Raw genomic sequence first — 24930 nt, 5'->3', positions numbered from 1 at the left:
GGAAGCAGCACGGTCACAATTCAGTTGACTAAAGAGAAGTACAGGGGTAGGGAAAAATACCTGAATCCTTTGGGGAAATGAAAGATTAAGCTGCTTATACTGAGGCTTTAGGACTCCAATATCATCAGTATCATCAATAAATCACTGTACCATTATACCTAAACTGTATTGTGCAACAGTACCTAAAGGGGCCAACAAGAAATCTGGAGAGGGGCTTGGGACAAGGGCCTGTAGGGACAGGCCAAGGGGAATGGCTTGAACCTGCCCGAGGGGAGACTGAGCTGAGCTCTTAGGCAGAAGCTCTTCCCTGTGAGGGTGCTGAGGCGCTGGCACAGGGTGCCCAGAGAAGCTGTGGCTGCCCCATCCCTGGCAGTGCTCAAGGCCAGGTTGGACACAGGGGCTTGGAGCAAGCTGCTCCAGTGGAAGGGGTCGCCGTGGCAGGGGCTGAAGTGGGGTGAGCCTTAAGGTCCCTTCGACCCAAACCAGTCTATGAAATTATTAGAAAGTCAAATACCAGCCTCAGGACCAGTCCTTGCACAAACATTTGGTGCCCAGGCTGAGATGAGAAACAAATGCTCTCTGGATAGCTCTAACTAAAACTGCACAACCTCCTTCACCAGCCACCGAACCACAGCAGATGGTGATGCTTTCTAAAGGCTTGATCAGGTTTTGGTTTGGGTTCTTTTTAGAAGTCATGTAAAGACACAAGGTTGCAGCTCAGTGTAAATTAATAGCAGGATAACCCAAAGCAGGTCTGGAGCTGGGGCCTCTGATTTTAAAGGACAAGAAAATAAAGAAATGGAGACATACACAGAGCTGCCTCAGCAGTGATGACGGGAAAAGATGCAACCACCTTCAGTTCAAATGATGCCATAACCATCATGAACGTGTATCATCAGTGAGGAAATAACCTGGGAGAAAAGGACCTCAAATCTAAGTAGATAAATGTTCACTTTGGGAAGGATGCTGAGACCAAGAGGATCATTTCCTGGAGAGGAAAAGGAGCTCAGAGGAGCTGCACACCCCCCAGCATGGTGAGCACAGGGACACAGGGAACATTTTAACTCATCCTGTCTTTTGACACAGGGCAGAGGAAGAGGCAGACCCACGTTTTCAGCTACAGAAGTAACAAGAGTGTGGGAACAAGTGAGAGGAAACTGTGCAGAAAGGTAAAGACTGAGAAAAAAGGGTCCTTGCTTGGAAAAGATGGGCCAGCTTTGAGGTGCGCTTCACCTCCCCTGCCTTGGGAGGCTGGTGGGGAGGAAGAGACGCACCTCTGCCCATGCCTGGGTTTGTGCTGCTGGCCATCACCAGGCGTCAGGATGGACACCTTCACAGACAGTGAGGGTCTGCTCACCTCACTGCATCAAGTCAAAGTCCAGGCTCCTTTAGGATGCTGTGACTTGCACTGGCTGCTCTGGTACCCGCTCCCTGACTGACGAGTGCGTCTACACGATCAGCAAGTGTCAATGCCTTGGTGACGCCCACCAGTAAAGCAAATCAGTAAAGCAAATCCCCCCCCTTTGCTTCCAGTCACAGCCACGCTGAACACAGGGGCAGTGATACAAGACAGGAACAAAAACACACACCCTTGCCTAAGACGTGGAAGTCAAATAACTGAATGCTTTCAAAGTGGGGATGTGAGGGTGCAGCGGAAGCCAAAATGTAACTTAGGAAAGAAGATGCACATGAAATCCCGAGTCTGCTGCAGCAGACTGCAACAGAACTCAGGGAGCTGCTGCTGGAGTGATGGGAACCATGGTGGGAGCACTTGGAAAAGAAGGTGAAGAAGTGTTTTTAGTGACAAACTCTTCCCATCTGACCTCAGCAGTGCTGCAGCCAGGCTTGCGAGAGGTGCTGAAGGACAGGGTAAGGAAGATACTGCAATTACATGCAGCGCACACATCAGAGGAGACTGACCCAACAGCTTCCTCATCAAGGGAAAACAAGGGATCTATCACACAAAGGAGGAATGATCAATCTCATTCACCTGGAACTCACCAAAGCATTTGATATGGAGAACCACCAGCTGAGACGGAGAGCATGAGCATTACCAGAAGCCTTGTTCATGCACAAACACTTGATGTGAGGGGAGGAGCAGCCAGCAGAGCACTGAGCGAGAACACGAGGCTGCAGAGCACTTCCCAATGAATCTTCCTGACCATCATTCTGGAGCTCAGTGTCTTTTAACATTTTCATCAATCACTTTGGCACAAATCTTAGGGATGCACTGATGGAAGCTGCTGATGCCTCCCCAGACCAGGCCAGATGAAACAGCATTTGAAATGATGCAGAAAAAATCTATGTAGTCTGGAGCTCCAGACAGGACGTGAATCCAGAGCAAAACACAGATGAGCACTTGAAGCACCGTCCCACGAGCAGTTGGCAATAAGGGATGGTATGGACCAGGAGGGGTTGATCATCACCTGCTACAAGGACACAGCGACGGAAAGAGGCTGCCAGGGACATTTCTTGTGAACATGGAGGTGCCAGGGCTGTGGCACCAGGGCCAAAGCAGCTCCTCGCCAGCGTGCTGAGTGCCGCTCAGGGCACTGCACTGAACTCAAACCAATACTAGAGGAGGAGAGCAGAGCCTTTCTTTCCAGGGCAGCCAAAAGGTGAGCTCCCCAGAAGGACACAACTGCTCTCTAACTACTACAATAAGAAGAACCAAGTCAAGCTAAAGACGAGGAGACACAGATATCAAGTTGCCCGGAGTAAACCTGGGCTGGAAACAACACAGCTTCTAAAAATTCAGCACAACCCCAGTGGAAAAGCAAAATCCCCAACTCCAGAGCTCATTAAAGCAACACTGCACATTGTGGTGCTTGTAGTAATGGGACCCTAGGCTCAGAGGTCCAGGTCTCTCCAGTCTTCCAGATCCGATGGCTCCAGATCAGATCTACCTGCTCATATCATCTCACAGCCGATCCCTCTTCCCATTCACAGCAATCAACTTCCCACTTCCTTGCAAACCTACTGTTTCCTGATGTATAACTTGGTCTATTCCCCTTACTTCCATTGGTACGCCTTACGTAGCAGGACAGAAGTCCAGGATGCAGCTGACCTAAAGGCTGCTGCAGACCTTTCTTCTTCTGCCCCAAGCACATGCATGATTCCTCCACAGCCCCACAGTGATGCCTGTAAAGCCAGTTTGTTCTGGGAACTGAGCTCCCAGTCCTAACCAGTGACTGCTGGAAGAAGCAGCCCCACTCAGGCACACGAGCATCTCTACTGCAGGGGGAACATGGCAGGACACAAAGAGCTGAGGGTGAGACCAATCAACACTCGGTGCGATTTAAGCTGATGTACAACCACATCCTCATTCTTCCATCACCAGCCATAACCCCCCACCAGAAGCCACAGGAATGTGTAGATAACAAAGTTTATCACCTTCTTTAGGTGCTTAAGAAAGGTGCTAGATGCTCAGATGCCCAGCAATCCCTGAGACATCAGCATGAGCTACAGCACTAGGTGTTACTGCTTCTCTGGACTGTGGGTCATCTTCCTTTAAGCCCTGCAAACACTCTAAGGACAAGTTCAGCAAGGGATGGTCTCAGCATCATGTCATATCTGGTCCTCTAACTGAGCTGCCCTGGATTCTGACTCTGCTCTTTTAACCTTCCCACCCTGCCAGACAGCCCAGCACAGACATCACTGACATCTCATGGGGGCTCAAAGCCACCTGTGTGAGCTACAGGACCTTCCCCATCCAAGCCTGCTACCGTGCCCAGACCCAGTCCTATTCCTCCCATTCTGGTTTTGCTCTGTCTCATGACCACAGGATAATTCCCCACTGGAACACACGGATTTCTTCTGAGGGTTCCCTGGTAACCTCTAGTCCCAGGAACTAGACATGCCGCTCCTGTACTTGCCACAGCAGCCAACCCACTTCCTATAGCTCCTCTTCCTATAGCTCCTCTTCCTATAGCACAGCACAGCTCCCTGCTCCTGGCACTGCTGCTCCAGCCTGCAGCCATGGAGGAAGCAGAGGACAGTCACTCCAAGGTCCTCTTTAGACTCTTGGTAATCCCCCACCCTGAGCCTGGGTGCTTTGTGAGCTGCAATGAAGCACTAGGCTGTGGCCGCTAAGCTTCACCCTTAGCAGCTTCTCCTTAAACAGTTCTCTATCAGTGTGTATCCTTTTATGCTTTTCTCACCAGAGCCTTAATTATCCAAAGGATTAACTTTGGAAAGCCCTCAAACAGCACAACATCTATTTGCTGACTTGGGGGCAGAAAGATAGCGGAGGAAGCAAGGAGAGGAGATCAGAACAAGATACTTGTCAGCTACTAAAGAGGCTGCAGATAGCTTTTATTCTCTCCACGACCAGCATTCCTATAGAAGCAGCTCCTCCAGAGCCCCACTGCCAGTCTAGGGAGGCAGCTTCCACCCCAGGGGCTGCTGCCACTACACAGCACTGTGGGGAAAAGCACTGGTCTTATTTTCCACTGTATTTGCTTAAGAGCAATTCTGCGGCCTTATGATTTGTGTTGTGGCATGAAATATCTTGCCAGGGTGTGTTGCTTCACCATGGTGAAAGGTGGTTCCTTTCCAGGCCATGGAAAACAAAGCCACCTATGCCTCATCCCGGAATGGGCCACGCTCCCACTAAGGGCTGGATGTGCTGTCTGCTGGCAGGGGATTCACAGCCAGCATGGAAAGTGCTCTGCTGGCTTTTAATTCCATTCCTAATTACAGTTTACCTCCTGCATGTTATCGCTCTTCTACTTCTCACACAGTCTTTCACCTTAATTCCTAACTGGGTGAAGTCACTCTAATCAGATTACAGGAAGCAGGAAGGGCTGGGGGAACAAGGAGAGGAGGGAAGACAAGGAGACAGCACGGATGAGCGGAAACCTACAGGCAGAGATGGAAATCAGACCGACGGGCAGAAAACATGGCAACTTGAATCCTGCCCGCAAAAGGAGCCCTGGGGGTGTGTGCATGACACTAGGTGTGATGCAATGAACCCTGCAGGGAGGGCTCTGACACTCAGCCTGCCTCCTGACATAAACTCTGCGTTAAGACACGGGGCACCTGAGGGTCCCTACAACGCCAACCCCCCCCAGCTCCTACCTGGTAGATACCTGTCGTGGTCGTACTCGTGTGAGCGCTGCATGTGGCTGTTCTGAGTGAAAGGCTGGTTCCCAAAGAGGTTGTCACTGCGAAGATTGTGGCAGAGCTTCTCCAGGAAGCGGAGGACGTAGGTGATACTGTTTACTGCTGGCAGGTTCAGAGTGTGCTGTTCCCGATCAAACACAGCTGGAGACAGAAACAAACAGAGCCCAACACGTAAACCCCCAGCAAAGGCAGGAGGCTACGCCCAGGGCTGCACAGCCAGCTTCTGTATCTCAGCATCGCTGGTCTAGACTAGAGCAAACAAAAGCCACTGCCTTCCCCTGGCTGAGCACTGGGACAGGCTAAAACCAGCCTGCTGCACCCAGCAGCAGGGATGGGGCTGCAGTGCTGGGAAGTTGTGCTCCAGGGCATAGGAAGGCATTCAAAGAGGGGCCTGCACGCCCTGTGTCCAGGGCTTAAAACAGGATGACACCCTGGGCATTGCCTGTCTCCACGTCAGTGCTGACATTCCCACCCGTTCTGCCTCCTCCCGGGGCTCGGGCAGTGCTGGGGGATGGAGGGTGAAGTGTTAACGCTGCCTGGGCTGATGGCAGGGCCACACACTGCCTTCTCCAGCACTTGTGCCCAGAGGCCACACTAAACTGCTCTGGGTCAGGCACCAGCTGCTGCTTCACTGGCACAGATGTTTGGCAAGAAAGAGAAGACAGAACTCTTCTGTCTGCCCCTGGCCCACGACTGCACCAGGCTTCAGGAGAGGCATCTTCCAACGAGTGAATTCTTGCAATGACATCTCCGAAGGCAAAGTGCTGCAGGCCAGTTCTCACCTGAGATGACCTCTCCCCCGTGGCCTTGCTTTAAGAAGGAGAAGACTGTTTTCTGATGATAAGCACAATCAATGCAGGCCTGTACTGCTTGCTGCAGGACAACAGAAGCTCGAGCAGGTCCAAAATGGTCCGGCAGCTGCTGAACTTTCTTCTTGTCTAGGTGGGGCCCAGTGCTGCCGTTCTTGTTCAAGTAAATGCAAACTGCCAAGATGAGAAACGTGTTTGCCATTAACCCACTCAAGAAAGCAAGAAACAGATGCCTAAAATCCAACATGAGAGATGCCGAGATCTTAAGACTGTCAAATCGCTCGCAAAGGGGAATCCACTGCAACTGCCTGTCTGCATCCTAACAGCGGAGCCACTTACAGAGGGCAATCCAAAGTCTTCCTGCCTCTCACTCATCTTCCACACTGTTCCTGTCCCTCCTACGCTCTCCTCTGCAGCCAGGCTCCCAAAGACAGGCTGCAAAGGGGTCCCTGTGCCAGCCAGGGAAGGTGGCTGTGATGACAGAGATGAAGGAGTGCAGCCCCTGCTCTTTAGGGTCCCTCTGAAAACTGGCCACTCACTGTGGAAACAGAGGGCTCAGCCTATCCAGTGCTTGACCAACCATACATAAAGCAGCTTTGCACTAGGCCTTCCTGCCCAGATTCCTCTTCAGTGCATCTCACAGCTGTAGCAGAGCATACACTGCACTGCCACTCCTGCTCCTCCTCTGCTCCCTCCTGTCCCTGTTTGCCTGGAGATCCTGAAGCTGAACAGATCATGGCCACTGTTGCTCAGCGCTTGTTCTGCATCCTGCTGTAGGGTCAGCAGCTGTGCCTGGCACGGTCTGGGAGAGCTCATACCCTAGGCCCACAAGAGATGCTGCACACCAAACTGCCTCTGGGCCTGATGGGCCATGAAAAGAGCCCTTTGAGAGCTGCAGAGTCACCATGAGCATGCAGGGAAAGGGGTCCCTGCACTGGAGAGATGGACTTGCAATATTCCTACAGCTTCGTTATTTCCAAACCAGAGAGAAATGAACAGCTGATCTGAACCCCTGGGCTCTCTTTTCCTCCCTTCCATCTCAGGCCAGCCTTTCAGGACTTGCAGTGGCTGCTGGTTACAAGTTTAGGAAGGAACAGGATACCTCAGTGTGTCGCTTTCTGACCAATGCAGCTCCTAACGTGAAGAATGTGGTTCAAGACCCTTACCTGTGGGAGCCTGCATGGCAGAGCTGGGGACTGTAGCAGCGTCCTGGGGCACAGTGCTTGTGTCTGGTTCTGGGGTACTGGTGGTTGGAGAGGTGGGTGCTGGGTTCAGCAATGTCCTAGGTTTCCTCTGCAGAAAAAGAGGAGATATTTCTCCTTTTACCCCTGCTCTCCTTTACTACCCATGATCACTACACTCTCTCCTCTGCATCCAACAGACAAGGCACTGTGGAACATGACACACTTCTGATGGTGATGACGGGGAGTCTGAAGAGCCTAGTAATCACTATGTGTGCATTTTATACACCACAATCCTGGCAAAATAACAAGCCTGAGATCTGCCACCTTTGCTCGACTCAGACCAGCTACAGACTAACTACACACGATGGACCCAAGAGCTTATTCCACCGTTCGGCCATCCTGTCATGATCACAGCATCTGCCATGCTACCTTCACAGCTAATGCAGCTCCAAAGACAGAGTTTCTTGATGGAAATGATCTTTAGGACACAGACATTCTCTACAGCTCTGGGGCTGGACTCTGAGGGATACTCCCAGCCCACATACCCCTCTGGTCTCCTACTTGCTGCAGTCATACAGCCAGAGGCTGAGACAAACGTGCACAAACACACGCATGCACCATCCCATGGCAGAACCTGCAGCACCTGCTTTTCACCCGCCTGCGTCAGCCATCAGCTTTTACCTTACTGCCAGGCTTGGGGCCTCTCTTTCTGGGGAATTTCAAAGGCTCCACTGACTTGGAGGGTGTAGGCATGGGGTGATGGATTAGCGCTTTGGTCGTTCGACCACGCTTCTTCCCTGTTTTGCGACGCCTTTGCCCTTGTTGATGCCCCAAACCAGTCTTTGTGCTACTGTGCATGCTAGGTTTCTCCGAGTTTACTTCGGAGGCAGGTAAAGGGCTCTTTGGAATCACAACTGAAATAAAAAGAGAAAAAGCAAATAGAATTAAATCAGGCGAGAATGAAAACAAGAGCAGCCTCCATCTTTATACAGCGTCACATGGGAAAACCTGGAGCGTTCGCAGCCCCCTGGACGGAGGCTCCAGCTCTCCATGCCAGGATAAAATCCAAAGGCACTGATCCTGCTTCAGCACTCGAGCTGTGGGACGTGGCTGGGCTGAGCTCCTGAAGGATCATGCTTTCAGCCGTACCTTCCTTCCTGAAAATACCTGGCACCTACACCTCTTCCTGCTGCGAGTGGTGACCTGCCAGCGACCATGTAGAATGCATGGAAAGCATTCCTAGGGGAAGGATCAGTCAAGACCTGCCTGAAAGTCCCAGAGCCAGTGCTGTGCTGGAAATCCCCTCTCCCAAGGCAGAAATCCCATTTGCTCTGTCCCTAAAGGACCAGTGAATGCAGTGATGGTACCAGCTCCATCCCTGATGCCCTCGAGGACTGGAATCCTGGCCCTGAGAATCAGCTCATCTCAGCTGGATCTGCTGTCCTGCTCCTCTCCCACCCAGCCAGAGGTAAGGAGGTGCCAGCACAGGCTCTGCTCTTCCTTATGTTCTCATGCTTGCCATGACAAAACCAGGTTTCTGGTCCACAAATCCCCTGAATTTGGTTATTTATCTCTCCCAAGTCCTGCTAAAGGCTGGAGGTGAACTGGCCAAGCTCGGTGGACCAGTATTCCCTTTAAACTCCTGCTAAAAGGATACAAACCCAAACCCTCCCAGGTTTTATAGAATCATAGAATAGTTTGGGTTGGAAAGGACCTTAAGATCATCCAGCTCCAACCCCCTGCCATGGGCAGGGACACCTCACACTGAACCAGGTCACCGAAGGCTCTGTCCAACCTGGCCTCACTGCCAGGGATGGAGCACTCACAACCTCCCTGGGCAACCCATTCCAGTGCCTCACCACCCTAACAGGAAAGAATTTCCTCCTTATATCCAATCTAAACTTCCCCTGTTTAAGTTTTAACCCGTTACCCCTTGTCCTGTCCCTACAGTCCCTGACGAAGAGTCCACCCCCAGCATCCCTATAGGCCCCCTTCAGACACTGGAAGCTGCTCTGAGGTCTCCACGCAGCTTCTCTTCTCCAGGCTGAACAGCTCCAACTCTCTCAGCCTGGCTCCATACAGGAGATGCTCCTGTTCCTGATCATCCTCATGGCCTCCTCTGGACTTGTTCCAACAGTTCCATTTTGAAACATGCACAGTGAGCATCAGCATGTCTTGTTTCTCCAAGCTGGAAACCTCGCTGTGTATTCAGCGTGGGGGCTCTGAATGTCACAAACCCCCACTTTTAAAGCCAGGGTCTTTATAGTGAAGGAGAAAATCTTGGCCAAGGAAGGAGAGTGCAGTGGAAGGCTGACACCAGTATGGCATCAGGCTGATGCACAGCCCTGATGGCAGCACTGCTGTGGGCATGTAAAGAGATTGTGAAGGCTTTTCTAAGGAGGGTTTATGAGCAGTGACCGGGAGCAGGGACTCACTCCCTTGGCACAAAGACTCAGTTCGCTGCCAACAGCTCAGGGGTACCAAATGGAGCTGAGTGCAGCTTTCCAGGGGCCTGGAGAAGATCACTGGGCTGTGAGGTGACAGTAGTGAGCCAGCCCAGAGGCAGGAGACACCGCAGGGATGGGGCAGTGAACTGAGGGCTCTGTTAACTGCTTCACTGCCAACCAGAGTGCAGCCCAAGCAGATGGCATGGCTGCTGTGGGGAGGTGTGTATAAGGTGTGTGTAAGGTGTGTATAAGGTGTGTACAAGGTGTGTACAAGGTGTGTGTAAGGTGTGTACAAGGTGTGTACAAGGTGTGTATAAGGTGTGTATGTATAAGGTGTGTATAAGCTGTGTATGTATGATGTGTGTATAAGGTGTGTATAAAGTGTGTGTAAGGTGTGTATAAGGTGTGTATGTATAAGGTGTGTGCAAGGTGTGTGCAAGGTGTGTATGTATGATGTGTGTATAAGGTATGTGCAAGGTGTGTGCAAGGTGTGTATGTATGATGTGTGTATAAGGTATGTACAAGGTGTGTATAAGGTGTGTACAGGGTATGTACAAGATGTGTACAAGATGTGTACAAGGTGTGTATAAGGTCCCATCAGTGGCAGCTCATTTTGGCCTTGATGTGAACAAACCACCGGAGGTGGAGGATCCTGCTTTGCTGCACAGGGCTGACTCCAGCGCTGACCCTGTGCTCTCCACAGGGAGAATGGACGTGAACCTGGCTGCCAGGTCTGAGGAAACCTGAGCAATGGTTCCTTTGGGCACCTCTAAACCAGCCCTGGTGTTACCTGACAAACCTCACATGGGCTGACATGCTGGCCAGGCCCCAGGAGCCCCCGGGACTCCCAGCCTCCAGCTACGCGGGCATTCCTGTCTTGGGATGTGCCAAGGGGTAGGAGGGCACTGAGCTGAGCCCAGGCTGCCATGGTCACAGCAAGGCCACTGGACCGGGGCATGTTTAGGACACAGAGGTCACCTGGTGCTGCAGAGAAGGGCCAGGAACGCCAAGCAGTCCTCTTCCTCCTCCTCTTCCTCGTGTGGCTGCCATCAACCACTGGCACCAGCAAACCTTGCGTATGCCTCCATGCACTGTATGGGATGGAGAGCTCTGCCCTCCCTGCCCTGCCATACCGAACTCCTGGGGGTTGCTAGGAGTCACCTGCACTAACAGTGAAGTGCAGAATGTCCTCAAGTGGTTTACACCCATCCTAACCTCACTTGGAACCAGTGCAAACAACAGGGTGCATGGTGCATCCAGCAACCGGCCCTGTTCTGCTTGTCAGGGGGGCAGGGGAAGCCTTCTGGTGCCTTCAGTTTCCTGGTTTAATTTTATTTCCAAATGATAGTGTTCTGTATCAGGTCATAGAACAGTCAGCACTGGAAGGGACCTTAACGTTTATCCAGTCCTAGCCCCTGCCACGGGCAGGGACCCCTTCCACTGGAGCAGCTTGCTCCAAGCCCCTGTGTCCAACCTGGCCTTGAGCACTGCCAGGGATGGGGCAGCCACAGCTTCTCTGGGCACCCTGTGCCAGCGCCTCAGCACCCTCACAGGGAAGAGCTTCTGCCTAAGAGCTCAGCTCAGTCTCCCCTCGGGCAGGTTCAAGCCATTCCCCTTGGCCTGTCCCTACAGGCCCTTGTTCCAAGCCCCTCTCCAGGTTTCCTGTTGCCTCTTTATGCTGTTGCCCCAGAGCTGGATCAGGGCTGCAGGGGGGGGTCTCCCCAGAGCGCAGCAGAGGGGCAGGATCCCCTCCCTGAGCTGCCGCTCATGCTCTGGGGGTGCACTCAGCACACAGGGGGGTTCTGGGCTCAAGCGCTCACTGAAGCCAGATCATGGGGAGCTTCTCCTCACCCAACACCCCAAGTCCTCCTCCTCAGGCTGCTCCATCCCATCTCCCCCAGCCTGGGTCTGTGCTGGGGACTGCCCAACCCAGGGGCAGGACCCTGCTCTTGGCCTTGTTGAACTCCATGAGGTTCACAGATGCCCATCTCTCCAGCCTGTCCAGCTCCCTCTGGATGGCTATATTATCATTATTATCTTACTATTATAGCACCATAACCACTTCCAGAGACAGGATGCTTCCTAAAGCCAGGTGCCTGTTAATTTTCCTTCAGGATTTGAGCCCTGATGTTACTGGGATGTGGTCAAGAAGCTCAGGGTTACACAGGGAGCAGTGCAGAGCACTCAGCCCTGCTCACACCCACAGCAAAACCCTCTGAGCTCCAGCAATGGTAACAGCCCTGCCCAGGACATGGGCTCACCTCCCCACTGCAAACCATCACCCACATATCTGGTAACTGCCAAAAGCTCCAGTTTACTGCACCTTATTCAGCTGGAGACAGTGCCTGCCCAACAATGAGCATCTGCCAGAGACATGCTCACCTTCATCTTCCTTGGACCACAGTCTTCATCCCATGGTGAGCCACAGTGAGGAGCCAAAAACCTTACAAACCCCAATGATTTGCTGTCACTGAGAAAAGCAGCATCTTCTGTGCCCCACAGCTTTGGTGCTCACATGAGCTCTGAGCAACCTAGAACAACTCCAAAGCCGGCCTTGCTTTAGCAACAAGTTGGGCCATGCAACCTCCAGAGATCCCTTTTGACCTCAACTATTCTGTGATCTGAACTCGTAATTCATCACTGCAGCCCAGTAATGGAACAGAAACCTCATCAGAGTTTTCTGCTGCCAGCACCCAGCAGAAGGGTGGATCTGGAGGAATGGGCTGGCTCCTTTTTGGGCTGGTTGGTGCCAGATCAGTTTGGCTGCAGTGAGAAACATCACCCTAGAGGTGCAGGATCAAACACTGCTGAACTTGGAGCAAAAGGAAAGCTGGGCACCACGGACTGGGATCTCAGTCACTGAGGGATTAGTTTAAACCAGAGTTCTGAGCTTCCTGCACGAACAAAGGGACCTGACAGAGAAGACTTCAGGGTCTTCTTCACCAACACATCCCTCACCAGTTGACACATGGCACTGGGACTCACTGTTACATACGGAAGACTGTAAAGCTGCCATCCACGCTTTTGAGTGTCAGCCAGTACTAGAAACTCATCAGCTTATCTCAGGCTTATCACAGTCTGAAGAAGACAAAATTATATCCTTGGGGTAAGAATACAAAGCCAAAACATGTAGGAAAATATGGTAGAGTTGAAGATGGAGAACATTTCCTACCTTTCTCTCTGCTACACCAACTATTCCACATTCACCAGCAGCTGCTGGACCACAAACCCTCAGATCTCCATTTTACATGCCAAGGGTACTGTACTGTCAGATGCAGCCATAGCTCACCTCCTTTATCTCTAGGTACCAGTGATGACCACCACAGTGTCCTGAAACAAAAGGGGTGGTTTCTGAGAAGCCTGAACACACCATTCCTATCCATTTAAAGCACTTATGAAGAAAGCTCTGTAGGCCACACATCCAGTGGCTCTTGGGTGCTCCAGGTGTCCCCTGTCCCATCTTCAGCATTGCATGGTCAGAGGCATGACTTAGAGAGGTGCATTAGAGACACATTTGAGATAAGCAAATCTGCCAGAGCTCGGAAAGCTGGTTGAGATCTGGCTGAATCCTTCCCTGGATGCAGCAGTTCGAACCGTGACATCCTGACGGCTGGAGCTGGACAGGAACCAGAGCTCAGCGCCTGTCCAAGAGCAAGACATGAAAGCTTCACACCTCTGGATTCTCCCCAGAGCAGAGCCCATCATCACTGGCCATCATGTGCATGGCTGGGACACAAATACAGGCGCTGGGAAGGCTCAAGATGTGGCATGGCCTGAGCTCTCAGCAGGCGTGACAGACATAAGGCAGGAGGAAAGGGCAAGTGTGGAAATGGGCTCCTTGCAAGGACAGGGATAAAGAACAATCCTCCAAATCCTGGAATTTTAAAGCCAGAATGCAATTATTCTGATAATTCAGTAATTCCTGCAGGGATTCCTGCTCTCCAGCCTCCAACATCTGCTTGAGCTAAGGCCGAAGGATCAGATCTATCTAATACAGTAACGTAGCAAGAGGAGCAAGCGCCGCATGGTTCAGCATGTTCTAGATGTTCTCATGACATTAACTCCCCAAAATGCACTTTCTTTTTACACAGGATTTGTCTACTTTTGGCTACTGAAACTTGCTGCTCCCTTCACAGGAAGCCAAGAGGTGCTTTATCCCCTGCTCCCCTCCCTGACCTCACTGCCCAGCAGGTACATGACAGCACGCACATGAAACTGTGTCCTGCTCATCCTGACATTCAGGTTGGATTTTAATGTGTGTTTTGGGGCAGGACATCCACAGGCACAGGAAGAAGAGCAGTTATTTAAAGCTAAAGCAATGTCTTAGGTTTGTTGCACCTGAAAAAGGCTCTGAACACCCATCCTGAGTGTCCCATTTCTTAAAGGCTTTGAAATCTGCAGGGTCTGGAGCAGCATTTTCCTTATTTCAGTTATTTGGTGGTGCTTGGATGAGCTCTGAGCACTGCAACTGCCACTGCACATCCCCCTGGCACAAACTGTGGTGTTTTAAAGGTTCTTTTCTTCACAAAACTAAAACAAATAAGGAAAAAAGTCTCCAAGAGGCACCAAGATACCAGCAAGTGCTGCTGCTTTTGCCTAAGCCTCATGAGGCAGCATTCCTGAGTGCCCTAAACCACAGCCTGTCTCCAGAGCAGAGGTGCTCCAGCCCTCCCAATATCCTGGGAAAGGAAAGCAAAGAGGGTGGAGAAAACCACTCCTACCTTCAGATGCCAAATGAAGGGTTCTGAGCTGCCTGGTGCTCCTTCAGGAGGGAGAACGTGGGATGTAGCATTCACTGCACAAGAACATCAGCTCAAAACCAGCACTGGCCAGAACAGAAATCCTCATAGCTCTGGTTGAAAATCAAGCAAGAAGCCCCCAGACCTGTAGATGATCCCTGGATTCTCAGTTCCAGAGTCCCAGCCTTTCCAGGGATAGCTTCAGTCAGGGCTAAGCTCTGCCTCAATCCAGAGCCACCCTTCCCTGAGCCCATTAGGAAAACACGTGGATCAGGTTGAGTTTTTAAGAGCTCCTTCACACTGCCTTGGCTCTTCTGCTCCACACACAACATCAACCACCTTTTAAGGTCTTAACTGGTTTCCAGCATTACTTCTGAGACTCTTATCATAGCTTAGCAGTTACTGATGCTTTTCAGGGTACAAACACCCGTGTGCAGCTGTTCCTCAATGCAGGGGAAAGCACTTCAAGACTGGCACAAAGTGTCACGGATGTGCCACACAATAGCTTCATTCACCAGAATCCCTTGGGCTCAGCACTGTCCCCATCCTGCTGATGACAAAATAAACAGGGATGAGTGACTGGCTCCTGATGAGAAACAAAGGCAGTGACAGCCTGGGAAGAGCAAAGGTGCCCAAACTGTTGGCCTCAGCAAAAATCACTTTCAGTTTAGCGCTGAGCACACAGATTGACTCAGTCCCAAACCCCAGGTCTCAATTTCTCTCCCATACAGGAAAGAAGTTTAACTGCTTTGTATCTACTGGGTAGTAATAAAGTGAATGGGTAAACTTAGTTATGGATATTTTATAGCTAATACTGCCAAGGGTAGCATTAGGGTAAGGGAAAGCAGCATCATGTCTGCCACCACTGGAGCAACAAAGCAAACTTCTCCCTAAATAGCAGCTCACAAGTCCCCCATCTCCCAGCATGTTTGCTGTGGAACATCTGCACAACCAGCCATAAAAGTCTCCCACTGCCAATTATTACTCTGGAGCAGGACATTCCTGCTTCTTCGGCCCCTCTTTTCCTTTCCATCCCCTCTTCCAGCTCCCAAAAGGCAATGCAAAAGAGCAGAAAGACCATGCTGGGAATGGCCCTGGCACAGACATTTACACTGGAGAGAAAAATGGATGGTTTGGACAGTGGGGCTGGTTTGAGGGACAGATCTGGATTGCAGGGAAAACCCTCAACAGAATTCCAGCCCTTACTGCAGCAGCAGTGTGTTAGTTCTTCCATGCAGAGTGTCCTCATAACCCCTGGAGAGACACTCTTGTATGAGCCAGCAGCCAGCAACCTTTGCAGCCTGTTTGGACAAACCTGGTGGCCTCGGTACCATGTGTCAGCATCAGTTTGTCATTTCTGCAGTGCTCAGACAGCTGAAGTCAGTCCAGTTCAACCCAGGACAACTGGGTCCGGTTCTGCAAAGCCACTTGGATGCTCCTTTGCAGGTACAGCCAGAGCATGGAGCTCCCCCAGCCTGCCTGGAGCAGAGTCTCTCCTACCAGCCCAGCTACCAGCCCTGGTAACAAGGAGCTGCAATGAGCCTACCAAGGCATATGGTTCAAAGGCACATACCAAATTTGTCTACGATCACCTTCTCCATATCCCAAAACAGCAGTTTTCCTCCTGTCCCCATCCCCCTACCTCTTAACGCCAAATTGCTGCCGCACAACCTGGGCTCTTGCTTGCTGTGATCCCCATCCCCATTAGTCTCATCACTGCAAAAATAAAGCTGTTGTAAGGGTGTTGTTGGAATAACCAGCGGTGGAACAGCTGTGGAATTAAAACAGAGAAATTCAGCACTACAGAAAGGAGATGAGGATTGAGCTGGGCAGCTCCAGTGTGAGAAACACATCAGCAGGGTTGAAACTGAAGCGCCTGAGGGATGCTCTAGAGAGTGAAAGACAACAAACAGGAGGAACCAGGGAGTTCCAAAAGGAATGGCAACACCAGTGTGTACTGGCACAGTCAGAACAACACCAAGTAGAACTCTGAGCTTCAATACTCCTGCTTCATTTGGTTACCCCAAAGCCAGGCTGGGGTCACCCGTGTGGCAGTTCACTGCACCTTGCAGCACATCTCAGGCACCGGCAGCACAGTGACAGCAGGGGTTTGGTGAGAGAGCATGCACACAGAGGGGATGCCTGACATGTCTGGTCCACAGAGCAGGCCTCAAGGAAACCCTCAAGGAAGCCCCAGAGCCATGCTCTTGGGAAGCAACCAACCTGCAGACTGCGTAAGACTCCAGCACGGCCAAGCCAACCTGACCTATACCTGCAGCAGGACTCAGGGCAAGAGCTTCTTCCCAGATTTCCAGCCCATGGGAAGCATGACAACACTGCTATTTCCATCCAGCTAGCTCAAGGACAGACATTCAGTGACAACATGTAGCATGAGAGACCACCACAATCTACTGACTGATCACATCTTCTGCCCCGGGACTTAATTACCAGTGGGTTTCCAAACCCCCAGGCTGGGAAAGGTTCCGCACTCCTGCTGGATTCAGGCTATTCCGGGCTGTTCCTGGGGCTCCTGCTTGTTCGGATCATCTCTGAAGCTGTATTTTTAGCTTTGGCTTCCTGGTTAAATATTAGCAGAACACCTCCAAGCTCTGAGTGCACAGAGAGCCAGGAGGCTGCGGGTGTTGCTTTGTTCCACCTTCTGCTCTTTCCTAAAGCTGTTCAGGAGTTATAAAACCACCAAAGATCAAGAGGAGAACCAGGAGAAGCCACGAAAGGCCCAATCTTTGTAACAAGTGGAGCTGTCTGTTCAGGCTGAAGTTCCTAGAGTCAATGCAACTGCACGCAGTGGCAACATGGGTGTGTTTGCCAAAAGCAGGGTCAGAGCTGGGCATTCACTTCAGAGCAGGGCCACAGCATTCACTTCCCCTCTCCAAAACATGGGGAGGGAACAAAGCCATGAAGAAACCAGAAGATGAGAAGATGATGTCGTGTTCTTGCTCCCATACTGTCACTGTGAAAAATCCCACCAAAATGGGCCCATTCCTCCCACATGTGCATCCACTGCTCCAACCACAACCATCCCATGGACCATAGGCAGCTTTTACAGACCTTGGTCCATCATTCTGGTTCCTCCAGCAGAAGCTGCATCCTTCTAAGGAACTGAGCTCCTGTCACGAGCGGCTGGCATGTGTGTGCTGGTGACAGGCAGAAACAATGTGTGGAGCCCTAAATCCTCCAAGAGAAGCTTCTTAATACTAACTGCTTAAACCACTCCATCTAGGTGGGGAACTGTCCTCCCTGTGGCTCTCCTAAAGATACCCAAACCATTGCACTGGGCACGCTAAGCTTGATTACCTCTGCTTCCAAACCTGGCACCAGAGGATGGTGGGGCAGACACCAGCCCTGCTGTAACCTCAGCTCAGGACATCCAGTGTCAGACACTTTGGAATGCCCAGAAATAAAAGCCCTGGAGCACTGCTCTTCCTTGAGCTTGTCCAGCTCCATCCTGAAAGCACTGAGGCCTTCAGCCTGCACCAGCCCAGCCCAGCACCACGTTCCATCAGCGGAAGATCAGAGATGTTGCAGAAATGGGGCAGTGACCGCAGTGCTGCTCACCCAAAGGGAGGAAGTCTCAACAGTGAGGCTCCTGCAGAAATGTCCTGCCAGGACTCAGGAACACCCTGAGATTCTGAAACCCTGTTTCAGACCAGGAAGTGGGATGGAAAAGGGAAGGAAACGTCCTGAATACAGAGATTCATTATCTGCGGGTTATGAGCTACTTCAGAATAAAACACATGAAGAAAAGCCAAACGGGGAAACAACTTCATATGAAGGACAGGGGATATGAACTTCATATGAAGGGCAGGCTGGAGGATGGTGGAAACTGCTTGTCCCAGGTCACCTCCTCTTCTTGGAGGCTCTTTCCAGCCCCAAGACATCCCACAGCAACATCAGGTCTGTGACATGCCCGAGATCCTGCTGAGCCCCAGATCTGCTGTGCGCTGAGCCACAGGCACCATCAGCATCCAAAGGGGTTTGGGGAGCAGCAAACCCTCCTGCAGCACCGGGCCCAGACCTCCACAACCAACCCGGACTCCAGGACACACACACGCAAGCCAGGATAAGCACCTCAGCTCTGTGCTCCAAACAGCTCAGGGGATGTTTCTTGTGCTCTTCCAAGAGCACCACGGCTGCACGTGCATTAGACTCACACTTAGAAGAGAAAATGCTGAACTTCTCTGTGCAACCATCGGTACCTGTGTGCTCTCACCTCCAGCCACCCCAACACCAACATTCATCACCCAGCCTGAATGGACAAGCCCCAGCTCCCAGCTCAGTCCTGAAGTGACAGCAATGAGTAGTTTTCCATCTCCTTCAAGCTGTAAAGCAGAGCTCACCTGAGCGCTCCCCTGCCAGCTACTCCTCACGAGGCTCCTCCACCCATCACTGTGTCCTTGCCCCACGGGGGGAACAGAAACCAAGCAACAGCAGAAATAAAGTCATAAAATACACATTACCTTTGCCCGGGGGCAGAAAGTCTAGCATCCAACCATCATCTTCATCTGAAGATGCCAAGCAGTTAACCAACACATCACATGGCAGCAGCAGTGGTGAGGGATGAAGAACTTCATCAACTTCCTACCCAGGGGCAGCATTTTGTGCCCTTCTCTTACCCTCCCATGGGAGGCCAGACTCCAGCCTCTGGGCTGTGTCATGCACGCAACAGTCAGGAGCGGATGTGAGTCCAGGAGCGAATGTGAGCTCCACTTCAACACATCCCCATGGTAACTATCTAAAACTCTTCACTTGGGCTTTGCAAGGGGAAGGGCAGGCTCTGGGGGCAGCCAGGCCCAGGCAGCAGCGTGCTGACAGCAGCAGTGTGCTCACACAGTGCAGGGACATGCCTGTTGTTCAACCACACACAGCACCGGGCTCTGCACTGCCCTTGCTGTAGCTGCCTGGCAGCCCTTGCCCAGCCAGGCTCTGCATCACCTCCCCAGCAGCTCCCCGGGCCCATCCTGGTCAGGGCTTGTCGCCAGCTGGGTTTTGGCCAAGGCAGCAACTCCACTCCTCCAAATTCCAGTGCTGGAGCTGCTCCCAGCTCTGCCCACCCAGCCTTAACGCTTTCACTGCTGTCCCGCTCAGCACCCGACACCCCTCGCAATGTTCTGTTGTGAGCATGCACAAGGGTGGGAAATCAATGTAATGGGTGCAGTGAACCCACCAGGGAACTCCAGAGGAGCTCAGCATCACGGAATCGCAAGCGTTGCAAGGGACCTCTGAAGGTCACTTAGTCCAACCCCCCTGCCAAGGCACAGTCCAAGTGGAGGAATGGTACAAAATGAGTTACTGCAAACTCTGACAGCCCTACCTGTGCTTGTGGGCAGGGTGCTGCAGGCTGCCTGTGTCCCAGCATCCTTGTTTTTAAGGTTACAGTATTTCCTTGTCACCCAGCAGTGATGTGCAAACCACGGCTGAGCAAAATGAATCACCGGATCCCAGCCTTGTTGGGGTTGGAAGGGATCTTAAAGCTCATCCAGTTCCAATCCCCTGTCTTCATTTCTGATTTCTAAAACTCTGAAGTGAACCCACAAGTCCTGAGCATCTCCTGTGCCAGGTAACTGCAGAGCTTATCAGTAGCACAATCTGCCCATCGAGCAGAGCTCAAAGCTGCCAACCAGCACCTAGTTTTATGGGACACCCACCTCACCTTATATTCCTAAGAGCCCAAGATACGTGTTTAAGGGTAAAAGAGCACGTGCGTAAGTGGCATGAAAAGACATACAAGATGCTATACACTACAGGTGAGGAGTGCTGATTCCTGGTTAAGAGACAGCCCTGGGAGTGCGGCACTGGCATGGATGGGAAATCAAGAGGAAGCTTTTGCCACAGAAACCTCCTCCCTTTGGGACAGTCACAGAATCACAGAATAGTTAGGGTTGGAAAGGACCTTAAGATCATGTAGTTCTCATCCCCTGCCTTCCCCAGCTGCTGCCTGGCTGGCATGGGAAGGCTGAGGATGCACAGGCCAAGCTCTGCCACATCTTGCCTTGCTCTGGGAGCCCAGCAGAGCTGACCTCCAACCCCAGCCTGACTGGGAGCAGAGAGGAGCAGGACCGACCGCTGGCACAGGCACCCCCGGAGCTACGCTCCTCTGCAGCGTGGGTTTATTTGAACCCTGCAGCTCCAGGCTGTGCCGCACAAAGAGGAGCTGCAGGAGATACCCAGGAGCCTGCAGCCATCTGGCCGCCAGCCACCACAGAGCACATCTGACAGCCATGGAATTACCAACCTGGCAGGCAGAGCTGCTCCTCCTCGCCGCTTGACCTCCCTTTCCTCCTTTCACACACACGTGTCCTCAGGAAAGCTCCCCTCGGCATGGCTGGCTGGACCCCAGCTCCACCAGCACCCTGCCCAGCAAAGCAAACACTGGTAGGAGTGAGAGGCCCTGGAGCTGGAGAGGGGATGTGCCTGGAGAAGTCCTGCGCTCCTCCACCACTGCTGGCAGGCAGCAGAAGGGACAGATTAGAGCTGAATTAAGTTACCAGCATTAAATAAACATGCCTGGCCTCTTTGAAGTTCTGCTTCCCTTGATCATGAGCTCATTTCGCTCAGCCCCAGGAAACCATCAATCTCCATGGAGTTAACTCTTCACAGGACATCTCAGCTCCCCCAAGCACCTCGTGCCCATCAGCAGACCTCATATAACCACGCATAGCACTGACCTCCTGTGTGTCTCCTCAAGTCTCCCTAATTTAGGTGGAATTCCAACCAGGAATGGGAACCTGCCCAACTCCACTGCGTGGTTCTGCAGGCTCCAGGCTGGCACATAAGGAAGCTTTGCTGGAGCTGGAGGAAAGGGGGATCCCTTTGCGGTGAAGCATCCTTCAACCCTGCCAAGAGCAGCACTCTCAGGTCCTGGGAGGGCTGTGCTCAACCCTCCTCCAAAGCAGGGCTGAGAGGTAAAGGAACAGGGAGGAATTTGATTACAGACAAGGAAAGTTCCCAGCGCTCCCTTCATTTGGTTTAAGTGGGAATTGCAAAGTCTGGGCCAGGAAAGGGAGGGGGCAGCCACAAAGAGGAAAGGAAAATACCACAAAGCCAAAGCTGATCCTGACTCCAGGACATTTTTGCATGGCTCATACGATCTCTACAACCCCTGCTCTTGTCTCTGGACTTGAACAACACAACCAAGAGACCAGAAACCTGCCTGAGAGCCTCTGCCTGGGAGTGGGAGATGTGACTTTCAGGGTTCACTACTTTAGTATATGAGTGGGAGCTGCACAGTGGCTGCTGGTGGAGCCAATGCAAGAGGGGGAGTCACTGCTGCCTGCCAAGGGGGGGAAACAAATGCTTCTCAAGATGGCTCAAAATGACCGTAGTGTTGTCCCACACTGGGGTGTTACTTCTGGATGCTCTGCTGGCTCACAGCCCTGGCACAGGGAGGCTGGAGAGATGCTGCCTGTGCTGGGTGCTGTGAGTCTTCCCACTTCTCCCAGGAAGGCTGTTTTCACCTTGCTCCTGAACCCTTCCACCTCCAGTTTAGTGCCAGCAGAGCTCCCACCCAACACAACCATGTCTTTAGCCCCTTGTGAAGTACCTGAAAAGCACCTTGGAGATGCTGGGGGTGACCCCACGGCAGTGCCGGGGGTGGGCAGCCCCAGCCGGGAGGTCCCCAGCAGCTCTGTGACGCCCGCAAGACAGAATGCAAACAACCAGCAGGAACCGAGGGAGAGGCTGAGAACATCAAGGCCAAAAGCAGAAATCCAAGATAAACAGCAACAACCTTTCTGTTCCCAGCCAGAACAGAATCACCCCCACGCGAGGGGAGCCCGAGCCAGCCTTGCAGCACAGAAAACAGGGCTGGATCACACCGAGGGACAGCAGGAAAGCTCCAGCCTGATGGGTCAGCACAAGCTGACCCTGGGTTTTCACAAGGAACAGTCTCATCAGAGAAATGCCTTTCCTAAGTAATCCTTCAGCTCCAGCAGAGAGGCTGCTCTCCTTCTCATTTCATTGTCAGGCATGTGCTGGATTTGCCAAGCAGCAAATGCCAGAGCATGGGGACAACGGCAGCAGCCCGGTCCTAAACCCAACTGCAGTGCTAGCAAGCTAAAGACACATATGAAAACCTCCACAGCCAACGCTCAGACCTCTGCAAGTTCCTCAGCACCATTCCAAAGCAACAATCACAGCTCTAGGAACAAGGCAAGCACAACCCAACCACACCTGCGCTTCCCACATTCAAAGCAGAGATCACAAGCCAAGGCAGAGCAAGGTCTCTGTCACAGGCACAGTCACATGTACATGCCACATGTACAAACAGTCCTGCAGCTTCATACTTCTCGATATTCCCTTCCTTTATCCACAAATAGGCTGGTCCCCCTGTGGAAAACTCCCTTGGAACGTGTGTTCTAAAGGTGCAGGAAAGCCTCTAATGAAGGTGCTGAGGAAGTGCAGACCTCAGCAGTGGTGCCCAGCTCCACCATGCCTTCAGAGAGCCACCTCCTGCCCACCTCCATCAATGGCTGCTCCTTAGCACCTTGAGGCCAGGCTGTTACACTGCAATTACATGGGATCATCTGTACCTTTACCATGCATGAAGCAGCGTTAAGAGAGCCAGGCACGGCACACAGATGTCCCTGCTGCCAGCCTCTGCCTGGTTTGCTGCTGTTTGAGAGGTAAATGGAGGAGGAAGACACCTAAGCAACAACGTGGGCCTTACCTTTTGTTCCAGGGGGCTGCAGATTATCTCCAGTCAGCGAGCACCAGCCTACGGGAAAGATGTCCCGGGAATCATATCGGCACCAGTAATCGAAGGCACCTCTCCAGCCATCAAATGTTATGAGGACCTCAGAACCTCTCACCTCCCCAATGGTGGCCGGGCAGATGAAGTGAGGGTTCTTCCTGTCCACTGCCTCCAGCTTCATACCTGTCTTGAAGAAGTTTTGGGATGGAGATGGCGGTTCCTGTAAAGAGAAATTGAAAACATGCTCAAAGAGGATATGCCAGGGCTGTCCCCTCCATCAGCAAACTCCCCTCCAGGAGCAGATCAAGCAGGGAGCTAGTGGGCTGGATGTGAACCCCAACTAGGTGTGTCCATGCTGGCCTAACTACACAACTACATGCCCTTCAAGTCAAGTGGCAATGAAGTCCACTGCTGACTGCTCTGCCATCACCCTGCTGCTGGACCAAACCCACACAGTGCTACGTTAACCCTGGAGACTGTGACACCTCTGTCATGCAGCACAGGCAGGAAATAAACTCCAAAGAGCCTCTACAGGTACTCTCACCTTGTTATCTCAGAGCAGGAAAACCTGAGATATGAGAGTCATTCTCTGCCATTCTTCCCCAGACTGCAGCTTTGCTAGACATGTGAGAGATCTGCCACCCATCCTTATCTGGGGCTTGTTCCTCCTTTTTACACCTGAGATATACTGAAGCCACATCAACCATCCCATAGCACAGCACAAGCCTCTTGAACGGCTTCTGTAGCTCTCTGACTAGAGATGCGAGATTATGAACTACAGACCCATACTTGCAGTGTGGCCTCACAGCAGTCTTTGCCCACCTCCCAAGCTCTGGCACATTAAAAGGTTTCAGAGAGGTGCTGACTTTCAGATATTGCATTCCTGACTTGGACAGCACCTGCAGCCCAAGTGAAAAACAAGCCCATCTCTCAAGTCTGAGTGTTGAAGCCCAAGATGCTTTCTTAGCAGACCCCTGTCTGCATCCTGACACGGCTGTGATGCAGCCACAGAGGGTACAGGTCTGCCCCAGAGAAGCAGCACCAGGGCAAAGCTGGGCACTGTTCACCTCCTGTGGTGAGAAACCAGCTGTGACTTTGGTGCTCTGCAGTAAAGGGGCCATGCCAAAAGGGTGTCTTCACAAACAGTGAAATACCTTGTGGAAAATCCGGACAGGAGCCATCTCTGCTCCATTCAGAGTCTTCAGAAGGAACATGGGCCAAGAGGAGGCATTCAGCCGAAAGCCTGCAGGGGAGGAAGCAGAGATGAAGACTTTGAGGCTGGATCCAGCAGCACACGCCTGCTGGGATGGGGCTGCTGCAGCAGGCACACACTGTGATCACACATCACCCTCCTCCTCATGTTGGAGGGTGAGATGTGACCTTTTCCAGATGCTCTGCACACAAAACATGATGCTGTTGAAAAGAACCCCCTGGGGACGGCTGTTTGCAATACTCTGCTGGGAACACAAGCCTGTGCATTACCCATGCAGGCAGAGAGCTTTGCGCAGCACTAGTGCTGGCAGCCTCAGTGATGCTGCTACAGGGAGACATGAATCAGCAAGTGCACACTCAGAGCATGGAATTTCTTACTCCACAGGGAATCTCAGCTCCTGGGTGGTCCCCTGCACCTTTTAGAGTGAGCTGCAGGCAAGCTAACCTGACTAAATGAAGAAGCTGTGGCTTGGCTAGGAAACAGGTTTAACCATTACAGGAAAGAATGGCAGCTTTTGGCTCAATGTTGTCTATGAAGAAAAGTACAGAAATAACAGAAAGGGGCTTATGGGAAGAAGAACGCAAATTCACATGCTCTGGGCTATGGCACTGAGCACAACTGCACAACCAGGTATCACAAAACACCTTCTTTGCTCAATATGCATCTTCCTGCAGAAGCAATTTCTGCTGCTCAGCTGAATAGGG

At 52.1% G+C, this 24930-nt stretch overlaps 1 protein-coding gene across 6 annotated transcripts in view; it reads right to left on the bottom strand.

Moving 5' to 3' along the window:
• Positions 1 to 24930, bottom strand: part of SCMH1 (Scm polycomb group protein homolog 1) — a 63033-nt gene that overhangs the window by 11076 nt on the left and 27027 nt on the right. For 4 of the 6 annotated variants that reach the window (XM_065697794.1, XM_065697796.1, XM_065697797.1 and 1 more), the window contains 6 exons: positions 24168 to 24256; positions 22990 to 23233; positions 7799 to 8031; positions 7100 to 7226; positions 5907 to 6107; positions 5080 to 5265 (listed from right to left, as the gene is read on the bottom strand). In XM_065697794.1, coding sequence (XP_065553866.1) covers positions 5080 to 5265; positions 5907 to 6107; positions 7100 to 7226; positions 7799 to 8031; positions 22990 to 23233; positions 24168 to 24256 — 1080 coding nt within the window. The remainder of the gene's footprint in view (positions 1 to 5079; positions 5266 to 5906; positions 6108 to 7099; positions 7227 to 7798; positions 8032 to 22989; positions 23234 to 24167; positions 24257 to 24930) is intronic. The other 2 variants (XM_065697798.1, XM_065697799.1) reach the window with 2 other exon arrangements.

This window comes from Lathamus discolor, chromosome 18, assembly GCF_037157495.1.
Source record: "Lathamus discolor isolate bLatDis1 chromosome 18, bLatDis1.hap1, whole genome shotgun sequence".
NCBI lineage: Eukaryota > Metazoa > Chordata > Aves > Psittaciformes > Psittacidae > Lathamus > Lathamus discolor.
Note: the sequence above shows the minus strand (reverse complement) of the source record. Positions and strands in the feature narration are given on the sequence as shown.